The 16,602-nt window shown below is 31.7% G+C and overlaps 1 protein-coding gene across 2 annotated transcripts; it reads right to left on the bottom strand.

Annotated features, from left to right (window-relative positions):
* Positions 1-3,006: 3,006 nt before the first annotated feature.
* LOC122529398 (von Hippel-Lindau disease tumor suppressor) lies at positions 3,007-8,369 on the bottom strand. Of its 2 annotated transcripts, none has more exons than XM_043655501.1 (2): positions 8,001-8,369; positions 3,007-6,018 (listed from the first exon to the last, which is right to left on the bottom strand). In XM_043655501.1, exons 1-2 carry the CDS (start codon positions 8,258-8,260, stop codon positions 5,673-5,675), a joined length of 606 nt encoding a protein of 201 aa, XP_043511436.1. In that variant the 5' UTR covers positions 8,261-8,369; the 3' UTR covers positions 3,007-5,672. The 2 variants fall into 2 exon arrangements, with proteins under 2 accessions (XP_043511436.1, XP_043511437.1); XM_043655502.1 differs by having other exon boundaries at positions 3,007-5,967; positions 8,001-8,368.
* Positions 8,370-16,602: the final 8,233 nt, after the last annotated feature.

Here is a 16,602-nt window from a genome sequence, read left to right as displayed (position 1 = left end):
TGGAGAGATTTGGTGCACTCGAGGATAATAAATCCCTTCTCGGTTTGACGAGAATTTTCGATCACCTTCGCGCGTGTACCTCGCGATGGACAATTACGATTGTACACTCGAATTTTCTCATAAATGAATGTCGTATCTTTTCTTGCGTCAAACTCCCAATTTTCCTCTTGTTCAAGAATTATTATTATTTTTTAAAATTTTATTATTTTAAAAAAAATTATTTCGAAATTTTATTTAATTATTTTGAAATTTTATTATTTAATTATCTTAAAATTTTATTATTTAATTATTTTGAAATTTTATTACTTAATTATATTAAAATTTTATTATTTTAAAAAACATTATTATTTTAAAATTTTATTATTTTATTATTTTATTATTTTATTATTTTAACAATTTTATTATTTAATTGTTTTAAAATTTTAATATTTTATTATTTTATTATTTTATTATTTTACAATTTTATTATTCAATTGTTTTAAAATTTTATTATTTAATTATTTTACAATTTTATTATTTAATTATTTTATTATTTTAAAATTTTATTATTTTAAAAGACATTATTATTTTAAAATTTTATTATTTAATTATTTTACAATTTTATTATTCAATTGTTTTAAAATTTTATTATTTAATTATTTTACAATTTTATTATTTTAAAATTTTATCATTTAATTATTTTAAAATTTTATTTCTTAATTATTTTAAAATTTTATTATTCAATTATATTAAAATGTTACTATTTTAAAAGAACATTATTATTTTAAAATTCTATTATTTAAAAAAAAATTATTACGTTTCCTCTTATTCCCCAAAAAAGGAACGTCAAACTTGGTCGATGATATACCAGAACGAAAGAAGTAGAAAGAAATTAGAGCGTCGCCGAAATATTCGACGCGAGACGAAGAACCGACGCGGGCGTAACTATTATTCGCGGCGAGATGAATACGCGTCGCGTGGTATCGCGGCGTGTTCCGAGCCAGGGTGTACTTAACTCTGCTAATGGTTAATCAACGCACGTACGCGCTTCAGCAAACGGAAGCATCCCGAAGGAAAGTTCGCGAGACCGGATCGCATGCTTGATTACAGGCAGACAGGGGAGGGGGAAACCGGTTTAATAACTTCGTAACTCTACTTACGAATTACGGAAACGAGGCCGGGTTACCAACTGATTTTCACGTTCTGTATTCTTCTCTTTCTCTCTGTCTCTCTCTCTCTCTCTCTCTCTCTCTCTCATTATTAATAAAATTAAATATAATGAATAGAAATAAAAATATAATTATAAAAGTAAAAATAAGTAAATTAATTTTTTTATTAATTTTTAAATGAATATACATGTTATTTATATATACATAAATTTTTTAAAAATAATTGCATATTTTCATAACAATAATAATAATAATCTAAATATATGTGTGTGTGTAAATATGATAAAAATTTATTAAATTTAATTATTTCATACAAAAAAATTTCGTCGAAAATTTTCGACGAAAAAGTACAAACTCTTTCGAGTAACTTTTGTCCATAGTTGACAACTAAATTATGTTCTGAAAAAGTTTGACGAAAAGTCATCTGTTCTCTTCGTTTTTTGCTACCGATTTGATAGAACCCGATCGAAAACGAAGCGTTCTCCTCTTCGTTCGGAAGGAGCTGAGATTTTTTTCAGAGTTGCTCTTCCGTTCTTCTTTTTTCGTTTGCCTCGCGCGAAAGCAGGGAAACTTCGAAACAGCGATCAATCGATAAATCGAGGACCGCTGGAATTTTTACGAAACCGGCTCGACAAACGGCTCGAGTTTGATACGAGATTGTCGGTGAAATTAATTAGAGAAACGGAGAATATCTCGGAATATTTATTATATCAGGTTTTGCGGAAATATCTCGGAATGTTTATTATATTTATATAACAATTTCAATATACTTCATTTTAATATACTTTAATTTTTGCGAATGATGGAAACAAAGTAGTTCGATAACGGGGAATTCGGACCGCGATGTGTTTCGAAATACAATGGAAGAGGAATATTTTCCGTTCGAAGTGCTTTTTCTCTTTGGTTTCGTTTTCGTGACTCTTCCACCAACGATAAAACGCTCTCTCACTGTACAATATATATACTGGCGAATGAAAACAATTTTTTCGACAGCGGAGATTCGCGATGCTTTAATTTTTTGATCGAATCGAACGTTATATATTTTTGATACAGTCGAGAATGAATGTTTCCTGTATTTGGAGTAACTTTTGTCCGACAACTGTTTCCCGTTGTTTTTTCTAATTTTTGTTCTGACGAAAATCTGACGAAAAGCCATCTATTTTTTCTCTCTCTCTCTCTTTTTTTTTTTTTTTTTTTTTTTTTTTTTTTTTTTTTTTTTGTTTTTTGGTTTTCTTATTCCTTTTGCTCCTCGTATANAGCCACTCGGCTAAAACGCGGCGGAGCTCCATCATGCATAAACCGCATACGAATAATCTAATATCGACTGGAACTTCCTCTGATATTTCGTGTAAACGCGTGCTCAAAAAATCAACGTACTTTGGCGCCTGTTGGTTTCCCATCAAGAAAAATAGGTCCAATTAAAAATTTATCAATTATTCCTGCCCATACGTTTCAACTAAACTGGTGTTGATGTCTTGAATGCACAATAACACGTGGGTTTTCTTCATCCCAATTATGATTATTATGAAAATTGAATATACCATCCCTGGTAAAGCTAGCTTACTAGAGTTTGCTCTGTTTATAAAATTCATGATATCTCATAAACGAAGACAGATAGGACATATATTTATATGACTTTTTCTCATTATTTTCAGGCGAAGTGGGTCCCACAAGTTATGAAACACTCTGTATAGTTAAATATATTTTTCCAAATTTTTCTTTCCCCATTATTTTCGCCTCTTATTTACGAACGATGGTCGTACATCTTTTCCTCCGCAGATGGTGAAAAACTCGAGCGTAAAAGCGAGAGGAACGATGGACAGGAGGATCGTCGAGGAAAACAATAAATCACCACTACTTTTTTCTCCCATCATGTCGTTTAATCACCTTAAAAGTGTTTCGCGAGTAAAAATACTTACAAATCGGGTAACTTACATCGAGTTAATGAGACTTCGTACGCCTTATCACAAGAGAAGAATGACTTCTTTTTTTTTTTAATTTTTTTTTCTCAAAAAGTAACAACATCAGCGAGAATTATGCGAGATTTCGTTACGAAAATACGGGGTACGAAAAATATGATTATGTTTACCTTCTCGCGTGACTTAAGAGAGTGTTTCAGCGTGACAGGCTCGAAAGATCGAGTTCATGTTTTATCAAATGTAAAGTGAAAATAAAACTCTGTATTTTTTTCAATTATCATTTTCCCAAGATATCTCAGAAACTATTGTACCGATCGAGCCCGGAATTGAACACATCTTCAGCACAATATACCATTTTTCAATTTTTCATAGACGAGAAAAAAATCGAGATCTTATTTTCAAGTTACCATTTCTTCATTTTTCAATATTTTTCTTTCTCAGTCACGTTATCGTGACCGATAGAATAAGAATCGATTTGTCTTCATGCATCGCCGCAGTCAATTTCGATTATTTTTCAACAACAACAAAAAAAAAAAAAAAAAATATTCGTCAGAGACAAATAAACGTGTAACATCATTCGCTAAATTTTTAGTGGAAAAAAAAAAAAAAAAGGACGCTCGTCACACTGGATTACCGCCGTTGAATTAAAATTCAACCACGATCCATCGATCCTGTCGCTGTGACATTCGACCGAATTTATTTGCAACATTTATCAGAAAACTGGTAAAAATTAAAATCGTGAAACCGCGGCGAATGAAAAAAAAAAAAAAAAAAGAAAGCGAATGAAAACGTCTCTCCATTAACCTCGAGAGCCCTTTACTTGCCCGCATTGTAATTCGTCGGATAAATCACGTCGTCCCTCGCTACCGAAATTCATTTTTACCGAAGTTAAATTTGTGAAATTACACACAGAAATTACACCGAGAGCCTGTCGATGCTCGATGAACAGACGAAAAAAAAAAAAAAAAAAAAAAAAGTAGTGATAATTTCCGAGTTAGTGTGTCAAAATTAATTAATTAATTCGAAACCTAAATGAATTAATTTATTTTTCTGTACTAATTTCTTTTTTTTGGTTTACCGAAAAACGGGCAGGCTCTCGAGGAAATCGCGCGAACGATAAAACAGATATATATTACACGTATGTACATGCGTCGCGGTTTCGAGAGGAAAGCGACGTAACTCAGCACGGACTATCGGCGGGTTTTCTTTTTTTTTTTTTTTTTTTTTTTTCCGCCGAATTTCTCCCCACCGCGTTTGTTCCAGGGATTTGCGACGCGGTTTGTTTTCAAATATCCGAGACACTCCCCCGTGGAAATATTTTTTTTCCCACCCCTGCCCTGAAGGATTTTTCTCCCGCTTCTTGCTGCTCTCTTGAATTATTCAACAATTCGATCGTCTGACCGGAACTACACCGCCGCGCAATAAGTATTTAGAACACATCTCTGCGATCAGTGCGACGTTAAGATTCGAGCAATTCAAACAATTTAATTGATAATTGTTGTACACGTCGATACAATTTTCTTTCCCACGTGAGAACGATTTTTTACGTAAATTCACGAATGTAATTCAAGTAACGAGACTTTAGTAAAGAATATAACTAGAACGTAACTGTTCGTTCGTGTTTTGAAGGTTGGACGAACGTACATAAATAGATTAAAAATGAAGTGTTGAAATCTCAATTCAACAGATCTGTACGTGTTTCCATAAAACGCTATATAGAATGAACAATTTGAAGTTTTCGAACGCGTGTCCTAATCTCGATCGCGTCCTGCTGGAGTATTCGAACAGATTGTCGTAGGAAACCTCTTGAAATCTCATTGACACAATCATAGTAATTACGAGTTTAAAAGGCAAATGCAATTTTCTTTCGAACGAACGAATTTTAAAAACATAATATTGACGTGTGAAGTAGGAAATATGATATTATTTAATTATAACTAAAAAAAAAACATTGCTAATTACAGTATCGATCATTTAAATATTAATATAACAATTGACATTTGCAGTAAGTCCTGTACATTTTTTTTTTTTTTTTCTTCTTTTCTTAATGATAGTCTCGAAGTCAACGATTACTTATTCAACGATATCTACAGCAACACTTGAAAATTAAAATAACTGGATCCTGTTCGCCGAGGCGCGGGTTTTATGCATTTTAAAATTTTCCTGAACATTTTTTCGCAAGGAAAAAAAATTCGTTTCACCTGTCACGCCTGTTTTTACATTTCGCAGCTGTCAATTTCCCATAAATCCAGTGCCAATGAAATTCCAAACGATCCCAAAGCGACGGATGCCAACCGCAGAGCGGAGGTTACAGACTCCGCGTTGATGAAAAATCCGCTGGAAAAAAGCAAAGTATACACCCACGACTCGAAGACCAATTTCCCGAGGCTACAGCCGAAAATCCAAGCTAAGTTTCCTCTCGAAAGCCAATAGACCGGAAGGCGCTTTCCACCGGGAAACCAGCGTGCCAACAGCAACCCGCCAGCGCTGGCAGAGAATCGTTATCGATCGGTGATCGAAGCGAGATGGCGAAGTCGCGGCGACGACGACGACGACGACGACGACGACGATTTCTGATCCATGGATCAGAGGAGCGGATCGATCGCTATGAGCTGGCTGCGGCGTCCTCGTCCTCCTCGTCCTCCTCTTCCTCGTTCCTCGGCAGCATGGTCGCGAGCTCGTACTGAAGGCTCCTCGGTATGTCGAGCTGAAACGCCTGGCGAGCGTGCGTCAATCGCCGCTTGATGGCCCTGAGTGACAGCTCGCGCAGCGTGTAAACCGGCAGTGTGATGTAGACGTTGGTCCGTTCGCGCCTCTGGGGCAGCTCGCTTTGTCGGAGGCCCTGGTACCTGGCGAACCACGGCTCCGGGAAGAACACGTCCCTCTGGTTCACCGTGTACCTGAAAACCCCCAAGCTCGTCCAGCCAGCCTGTCCTTCCTCTGCGCCCGATCTCGACGAGAAAGACCATCTCTGATCGTATCTGTCTAATCGAACCTCGATCGAGATGGGTGGAAGTGGGAGGAGGTGAAGGAGAAAGAGTCGAACGAAGAAAGAGTCGATTCGATACGAAGTGAGTACTTGGTAATTTGAAATTCGCACCAGGCGAGTACTTGGAATTTGTACGAAGTGAGTACTTAATACTTTGGAATTTGTACGTTGGTACTTGGTTTCTGAAAGACACAGTACTGGAATGTGAACTTGTTTTACGTCACGAAATGTTACGATAATTATATACATATATAAACGTTCGAACAGAGAGATTGATGATCCCTTAAATACTTTGGCTGAGAATTAATTTTTAATTTTTCAATTAACTTTCAATTCACTTTTAAGTCATTTTTGTTATTACGATCAATTAGCAGCGCTCGCGCTTTCGAACATCATTCGCAAATTAATTGTCTGCTTCTTCCACAGTGAGGAACCTTCTTTTAACACCTTGCGACTGGCAACTGGTTCGCGGACCATAACGAGTGACCGTATACAATAAAATCGTTGCTTTCTTTTCCTTTTGAACTCGTCGATATATCACTGGATAAAAATTTTTAAGATGTAATAAACTTGTCATTTGTTTCGCCTGGGTTACTTTACATTTAAATATACTTAAAACATTTTTAAATCATGTTTAAATTTTTTTCACAATGTTTACATTTAAATATACTTGAAATATTTCTACATTTAAATTTTTTCACAATTTTTACATTTAAATATACTTAAAACATTTTCACACTTAAATTTCTCCACAATTTTTAATTTTGTGTGTTGCAACTTGACAAAAAATTCTCATTCCAGCGCAAGGAGTTAAACGATTAACGTATAAAGAAAATAACCTAATAAAAATTTGAAATGAACACTGATAATTTTGATTAAAAAAAAAAAAAGAACTGGCGATGAGTAATCAATTATCTTATCATACATAACGTTACTGCGTTCACTTTGCTGAAACTTATAATTGATACAGCTTCTTCGCTCAGATTCTTAGTTAAAATATCGCAAAATCGGTTGCTAGTTGAAATTACATCTCCCTACTTTCCATTAACCAAGTAACCGTTGTTTAAATCAAAATCTACCTCTTCAAAACAACTCTTTCTTCGTTCGACGCCCAACCAAAACGCACAGATCCTCACAATTAACAAAATTCTGCGAAAATCAGTCTGTTTTGATCTTGGCTGATCGCAGGCGAATTCTACACCGTCGATCTGATGGAAAAGTGTGCAGAGAATCTGCCGCAAAATTGACCTTGGCCTTGACTTTTCTTCAAAAAATTCTTTCTTCAACGTGTCGGAGGAACTATAGGTCGCAATCTAATCTTTCGAAAAAGTTTGAACGAAATCAGCGAACTAACTCAGAGCGAGACGTTCGACAATCCCAAACTACGCTCGACTTCTCGAATTTCGTCGAAATCTCTTTGCCATTTTTCAAAAGAGAACGGTCAGATGGCGACAACAAACTCTTTTGCCATTTTTCAAGTGTACGATCAGGTTGGCCCCTCTGGACCAGGTTCGATCTTCGCGACGAGTAGAATACGAAAAATTTTGATCCCAAGAAGACCGAAAGGTCAATCTTGCGTTACAGGTTTCCCCTGATCTGAAATCAAATCGACGTGACGTGGAATTCGACAACCGTGACGAATCGTTTCCTTCCAAAAATTTCCTCTCAAGCAAACAGACGTTCAATCCTCAACTGGCACTACCCGAGAGACGAAGTATTACATCGTTACGATCCTCCTCGAACGATCATCCTCTGCTCGATCATCGACGTCACGCATCTCGCCGAAGGAAACGCGAAGGAGAAGAACGTGTTGAACACGCGCTCAAGTTGCAAAGGATGGAGCACACAAAGTTCAACGTTTCAGAAATTCCCTCACCCCGTCCCTCCTCCTCAAGGATCCTCATCAAGGGAAGAGAAGAGCGTTATCGCAAAGAATCATCCTACCTGTCTCTGGTCTCTTGGTCAACGAAGATCCACGGATGCGTGACGAACGTGTTGATATCGAGGCAGTCGCCAGGCGACAGCACACCGTAGCTGACTGCCTGGCCTTGATAATCGATCCAGTAGAGGACGACGTTGTGCAGGGTCTTGTTGATGAACTTAACGAAGGATCTGTGCACGTTGTTGATCGAACGAAGCAGCGGCTGCTGCTGCTGCTGCTGCTGCTGCTGCTGCTGATGATGATGATGACGACTCTCGTCCATTCTTCCTCAACCGAATACACCACTCTTTTTTTCCCGCCTCTCGTCACCTTCTCCGACCCTCAAGCTACCCGGTGGTCTCGCCACCACTGAAAGCAGAAAATCAACACCGGGGGCGTGCCTGTCGGATTATTCTCGCGAGACGAAAGCTTTCGAAGAACATTTCCATTTCCATTCTTTTTCAGTTACTTAAATTTGAATCCGAGTTTTGTTATTCAATTCGTTTGAATTTGACTTCTTTCTTTAATTAGTGAAATCTGAGTCCGAGTTTTATTATTTAATTCGTTTGAATTTGATTTCATATACTATGTTATATATATATATTATTTGTATTATATTATATTATATGTTATATATATAATTTATATTATATTATATTATATATTATATATATAATTTATATTATATTATATTATATATTATACATATTATTTATATTACCTATATTATATATATTATTTATACTATCTATATTATATATATTATATATATATTATTTATATTAATTAATATAACATTTATTATTTATTATATATTATATATTATATATATTATTTATATCATTTATATTATCTATATTACATACATTATATATATCATTTATATTATTTATATTATCTGTATTACATATATTATATATATTATTTATATTACCTATATTATATATATTATCTATATTAATTAATATAACATTTATTATATATTATATATTATATATTATTTATATTATCTATACACATATATTATATATATTATTTATATTATCTATATTATATATATTATATATATATTATCTACATTATATATATTATATATATATTATTTATATTATTTATATTATCTATATTATATATATTATTTTATATATTATTTCTATTAATTAATATAACATCACATTTCTCTTCAGTCTCGCATTAAACTCTGTAGAAATTACAACTATATATATTTTTTTTATCGCCAAACTTAAGTTTGATATTTCTTCTGAGTCTCGCGTTAAACTCTATAGAAACTACGATTATACATTTTCATTTTTATCGCCAATATTTATCACTGCATATATAGAATAATTACCTTAACTATCTTATTACCAATATTTATTTTTTACTTTTTACTACCAAACTCGAGTTTCAAATTTCTTTTCAGTCTCAGCAACTAAAATTGAAAGAAAGCGACACACCAGAGTCAAAAAATCAACGACGTACCCGTTTCTATTTAATCACCAAGTACATATCAACTTATTCGAGTAAGAACGCGTTGAATATATTTCATTTTCACGCGAGCGAGTCGAATCAGAGAGGAATCGGGGACAGAGACACCCAACGGATGATTTTTCGTTCGAAAAATTCGATGAGTTCCCCCTGGTCAGCCGCCATCGGCGTGGAGAAAGGACACCAGTCGGGAGATCGATCGGACGTAAACAATTTCCCAATTTTCTCCCCGGTGAAACTGTTCGAATCAACTGGATACGTTGGTCAACGTATCATGAAAAACATTGGAGTATTTGCCCGCCGATTTTTTTCCCCCTTCATCCTCTCTTTCACGTCGAGTCTCGCCAAACAGGGAAATATTTAGGGAGAAAGGCATCCGGCCACGTGAAATTTAATTAAGGCCCCGCAAGAGAAAAAAAAAAGGCGGGAAAATTGAGTATCACGCTTTCGGTGATACTCGATTATGTTTCAGATGGGAAATCCTCCTTCCAGGAGGATATCGTTGAATTCGAAATGCGAAATGTAAGTTGAAAGTTCGGAGAAACGCGACGCCGATAGAATCGAAAGGTAATAATTTGGCCAAGTTCGAAAGTTGAGTATCGGGATATTTGAACAGTTTTGGAATCCCCTGTGGACGTTCGAACGTTCGAGGGATTAGGAATTACTTTGGGTGGGGGGATTCGAAGATCGATTTCGACAGTGAAATTTGAGAATTTGGAAACTGAAATGTCTCGAGGATTATTATAAAATATCGATGTGTTTGAAAGATGGAACATTTGAGAATTTCGGGCCATAGAGTTTTGGAAATTAAGGTATTTGAGAATTTGAAAATTTGGAAACTGAAATGTCTCGAGAATTGGAAATATTAATGTTTTTGAAAATTGGAACATTTGGGAATTCCGGGGCTTCGAGTTTTGAAAATTTGAAAAACTGAAAATTGGAAGTTTCGGAAATTAAAATATTTGAACTGGAATATTTAAAAATTTGTGAATTTTAAAATTTAGAAAACTGAAATATTGGCGCGTTTGAGAATTAGAATTTGAGAATATCGGAATCCCAAGATACGAAAGTTAAGATATTTAGGAATTCGGAAATTTGGAAATTTCAAGCTTTGAAAATTGAAATAACGTGGAAATTCAGAAATCGGAATTTCTGGAAATTATAATAGGCTGGTGCGTTTGATAATTGGAATATTTGCAAACTTGGAAGTTAGAAAAGTTAAAAATATTATATTTTAATATATATTTTAAAAATTAGAAATATTATATTTTAATATATAATATATTTTAGAAAATAGAAATCTGGAAATTTGGAAGATTAAAATATCTCTGTACGTCTGAGAATTTGAATATTTAAGAATTTGAGAATCTCAAACTATGAAAATCGAAACACTCGAGAATTTCGGGAATTCGTAAATTTGACACTGAGATATCAGAGAACTGAAGTATTCGGGAATTAAATAAACGAATCGTAAACTAAAAATAAAATACTTAAATATTTCAGAATTTAATAATCTGAACATCTGTGACCTCTGAAGAATTTAAGACCTGAATATTAAAGGTTCTGTCCCCAAAAATCCATGGTTCCAAGAAACGTCACTTGAAACGTACAATTTTAAACCAGATGACCCGATGGGAATAAATGAAAAGGAGAAACGATTCGGGATATAAATCGGGAAAAAGTTCAAGAACCGTCGCGTCAGTTGGAATATCTCTAATAATTTATTTAAATAATATCTGACGCTAATTCGACGCGAGACACGTTTATCCAGCCGAAGCAATCAATCATGAAATGGTAATCAAATAGCTATATATCCTCTGACTCGACTGGCTCGTCGAGACGAAACGAAGATGAACCTGTACCCTTTTCTATAAATACACGCTGATCTTTTCATCCTCGAAAAGGTGAAAAATCTATCATATAAATTAACACCTAGAGACGTCCTGTCGACGATGACAGATTAATTAACAATACAGTGAATCCTCTATTAATTATCGGATATTTAAATGCTCGGACATTTAAATATCGAAGGTGTCGCAAAATATATATTTTATATTAAATAAATTTTATTTCATGTTGTATATTTTATATTAAATTCTATTTTATATTGTATATTTTATATTAAATAAATTTTATTTTATATTATATATTTTATATTGAATAAATTTTATTTTATATTTTATATTTTATATTAAATAAATTTTATTTTATATTGTATATTTTATATTTTATATTAAATAAATTTTATTTTGTTATATATTTTATATTGTATATTTTGTATTTTATATTGAATAAATTTTATTTTATATTTTATATTTTATATTAAATACATTTTATTTTATATTGTATATTTTATATTAAATAAATTTTATTTTATATTATATATTATATATTTTATATTAAATAAATTTTATTTTATATTGTATATTAAAATACACTTACGTCATTTGCAAAACAAAAAAAAATTAATTTTCTCTCTCTCTCTCTCTTTTTCTCCGTTTCTTCCGTTGTCAAACGGAAAAGTACATAATAATCTAATATCAAGAATCAGAAATTTCTCGTTTCTTTCTACTTCGTAAAAAAAACCGCAACTCGTTAAATACACTTGCGTCCATACATTTGCAAAAAAAAACTCTCTCTCTCTCTCTCTCTCTCTCTCTCTCTCTCTCTCTCGCGTCGCCAGATGGACTTATCAAAGACTCGAAACGAAATCCGGTGGCTTCCGGTGAAATTTTCGCGACAAAGGATGACCGAGAGCGGAAAATCGATCGGCCGCTTGGCCCGCGACGTTATCAGGTGGAAACGGGAAGCTGGCGAGCGTCTAGCGTTTCCGGGGCTTTCACTTTCCCCAGCGGAAAGCCGTAATGGAGTTTCGGCGTTCTCCGTCGTTGTTTCGCCGTTTTATGCCGCCGCGGTGAACGACAGCGCGACAGAAACAATTTCTGATTCTACACGACCACGGACCAGGCAAGGTCCTGCGAATTTTCCAAGGTTTCAAAAAAGGAAACGAGAGACTCGCCGCGCGTTCAAAATGTGCCGATTATTTTACCAACTCCGCGGGAATTTTCCTACGACGAACGCGATCCCGTTGAACGTGATTACCGAGTCGAGAAATCAGAATTTTACGAATTTTACGGAATTTTACGAGAAAGATAGATTAGCAGAGAGAGAGAGAGATAGAGAGAGAGTTCAACGAGGCGGAAACTTTTAAAAATATATTCTTTCTTTTCCCCTCGATTTTTCAGCAGATTCGTGTTTTTGCGAAGGTTACTTCCGTTTCGCTGATTTTTCAATTCTTTCGGATACCGTTTCTTTTTTTTTTTTAACTATCGCTCAATGCAAACAAATAAAATAAGTTAGTTTTCCAAAGGGAACAACTCGTTTGAGCGAAAATTTCGAAGGGTTTCGAATACTTTCTGACGAGATTCATTTCGTTTGACAAAACCGCGAACAAATGTAGAAAAAAATTACTTTTTGAAATGTGAATTTCGTTGTTTTATTTAATTTAGTTATTTTAGCATCAAGATTACGAATAAATATAAAATTATATATATTATATTATATTTTATTATATTTATTATATATAATATAATATTATATTATATTTTATATTATATTTTATTATATTTATTATATATAATATAATATTATATTATATTTTATATTATATTTTATTATATTTATTATATATAATATAATATTATATTATATTTTATATTATATTTTATTATATTTATTATATATAATATAATATTATATTATATTTTATATTATATTTTATTATATTTATTATATATAATATAATATTATATTATATTTTATATTATAAATATTATATTTTTCTATATACGTGAAATTACGATTCCACAATTCCCAACGGTGAAAAACCAACCCCCCCAGCTCCCGATCTAATAATCGATTTCCCTTCTCCGAGGCTACGCACGAACAGCATAATAATTCGTCCTTCAACAGGTCGTAAAACACTCTATAGCTACCGCGAGGAAATTTCACGTTCGCCGTTTTCATTAAAACTTTTTCACCCTCCTCTGTCGTTTATCGACAACCGACATTACCGACGGAAACGAATATCGACGAGTTTGAGGTTAGAATTAGCGATGACAAAAGGCGTGGAGGCGATTTACGGGGTTCGACTAAAATCGCAATAAGAAGTTACACTATATATCGCTCGAGATTTATCGAGCCGCGAGATTTCAAATTTTTAGAGGGAACGAGATTTCTGTTCCTTTGACGATTCGAAGACTAAAATCTCTAGCTAGCAACGATGTTTCAAGTCGGAATCGAAATTAACTGGTTCCAGAAATTCTTAATAAGTTCGAACTTGCATATTTCTCGTATTAAAAAATTGTCAGTTTCTGCGGAATTTTTGTAGAATGAAGTGTCGCACTTAGGAACACTTATCAACGTTCTCACGGGACAGATATTTTAAAATTTGTATAATAAAAGTTTGTAATATTTGTGTATATATATATATTTTTTTTTTAAATATTATATATATTTTAAAATTTATATAATAAAAGTTTGTAATAATTGTGTAATTTTATGTATATTAAAATTTGTATAATATAATATATTATAATTTGTATAATAGAAGTTTAAAATTTGTCCAATAAAAATTATATGTTACATATATTTTAAAATTTGTATAATAAAAGTTTGTAATATTTGTGTATATATATATATATTTTTTTTTTTCTAAATATTATATATATTTTAAAATTTATATAATAAAAGTTTGTAATAATTGTGTAATTTTATATATATTAAAATTTGTATAATATAATATAATTTATATAATAGAAGTTTAAAATTTGTACAATAAAAATTATATGTTATATATATTTTAAAATTTGTATAATAAAAGTTTGTAATATTTGTGTATATATATATATTTTTTTTAAATATTATATATATTTTAAAATTTATATAATAAAAGTTTGTAATAATTGTGTAATTTTATATATATTAAAATTTGTATAATATAATATAATATAATTTGTATAATAAGAGTTTAAAATTTGTACAATAAAAATTATATGTTATATACATTTTAAAATTTGTATAATAAAAGTTTGTAATATTTAAATATAATAAAAAGTTTCACGAAACGGAGATATTTCAGAACATTTAACTGAAAATCCATTTTTATATTCGAGTACTGTTCATCGGACAATGTTCAACGTCAGTAACTGCTATAAATATTGAAAACTATTTTATCATCGATAAATAAATTGTCCGTTCCTTAAAAAAAGGTTCCAAATTCAAAAGTGATAAAATTAGCTTTTTCTTATATTTTGATGTTTTATTGAAAAAGAAAAATAGGTAGGAAGATAGGTCTATTTGGCCCACTCTGTACATACTGAACGCGTTACGAGAGACGAAGATGTGACCAGCAGATAGTATCTGCAACATGTCAGACATAAAACTGATCGAAGCTTGAAGAAACCCTCTGCGAGTGAAGCAAAAAACGATCCTCTCGCCGAGACGCGAAATCAGATGAGCCGTATCGGCGTCGTTTCAAAGAATAGTTCCTCGATGCGGAGGAAGCACAATGGCGGCGAGAAGAAAAAACAAAAAAATTGATACGACACGCAGGAAGTGAAAAATGGTTGTTTCGTACTCGTAACACGGTTCTTGGGAATGATTTTTCGCGAGGCAGTCATAATGGCGGGGCACCGAAGATAAATGAAGGAAGTTCATGCACTGAAAATGAGAAATAATTGTGCTGTGTAACGCAACTGGCCGAAGAAGAAATTCAATGGCTGACCGAGCGAGTTTTCAGAGACGGAGGAAATTAACAATTTTCAATGTTTCAGTAAAGTATAACATTCAAATATTTCATTGTATCGCGTGAAACAAGGACAAATAAGGAATTTAAATGATAGTGAAGGCAAATGTCAAAGTAAAGAGAATATTGTCGATGATGAAGGTAAATCTGTAAATGTGAAAATACAGTCTGATCAAAGAATTTCTAAATAACATTCAAAACTAATTTACTTCAGTATTATTACTAAATTACTAATTTCTATCAAAACTAATTTACTATAGTATAATATACTTATTATAGTTTATCGTGACAGATAAAAATTAAATTACTAAATTATTTACTATATTACTGAATAGTATTATTACTAAATTACTAATTTATTTACTATATTACTAAATAGTATCATTACTAAATTACTAATTTATTAATAATTTAGTAATAATACTATTTATTAGTATTATTACTAAATTACTAAATTATTTACTATATTACTAAATAGTATTATTACTAAATTTCTAATTTCTATCAAAACTAATTTACTATAGTATAATATACTTATTAGTTTATCGTGACAGATAAAAATTAAATTACTAAATTATTTACTATATTACTGAATAGTATTATTAATAAATTACTAATTTATTTACTATATTACTAAATAGTTTTATTAGTAAATTACTAATTTATTAACAATTTAGTAATAATACTATTTATTAGTATTATTACTAAATTACTAATAGTATTATTATTAAATTACTAAATTATTTACTATATTACTAAATAGTATTATTACTAAGTTACTAATTTCTATCAAAACTAATTTACTATAGTATAATATACTTATTAGTTTATCGTGACAGGTAAAAATTAAATTAATTAAAAGTTATTGTAATAATTCTTGAAAATTATTACGTAAAGATTGTTATAATAATTATTGAAAATTATTAAGTAAAGATTGTTATAATAATTATTGAAAATTATTAAGTAAAGATTGTTATAATAATTATTGAAAATTATTATAATAATTCTTTTGTATACAATTGCTCTTTACAGTATTTTTCAATATGCGATAGATAGGACCAAAATAGAATTCGAGATGGAATTTGGTAAAATGAATCTAACAAAAGAAATACCATCGACGAGGAAAGAAGATCGAGAAGGAAATGAAAATTCAGTCGGATGGAAGGATGTTTCTTCGAAACTGTTAAATTCCACTGTTAACTGAAACAGCTTCCGATGTTTCAGTAAAATAATAAACAAAGCAACAAAGTAATACGAATTTTTTGAATTTACAATAAATCCGAGATACATTATTACAGATGAAGTAATAATAATAAAATAATCCAGGGCAG

Source organism: Frieseomelitta varia, unplaced genomic scaffold (assembly GCF_011392965.1).
Source record: "Frieseomelitta varia isolate USP_RPSP 00005682 unplaced genomic scaffold, Fvar_1.2 scaffold_285, whole genome shotgun sequence".
Classification (NCBI taxonomy): Eukaryota; Metazoa; Arthropoda; class Insecta; order Hymenoptera; family Apidae; genus Frieseomelitta; species Frieseomelitta varia.
The sequence above is the reverse complement of the archived record's forward strand: the minus strand, read 5'-3'. Positions and strand labels throughout refer to the sequence as shown.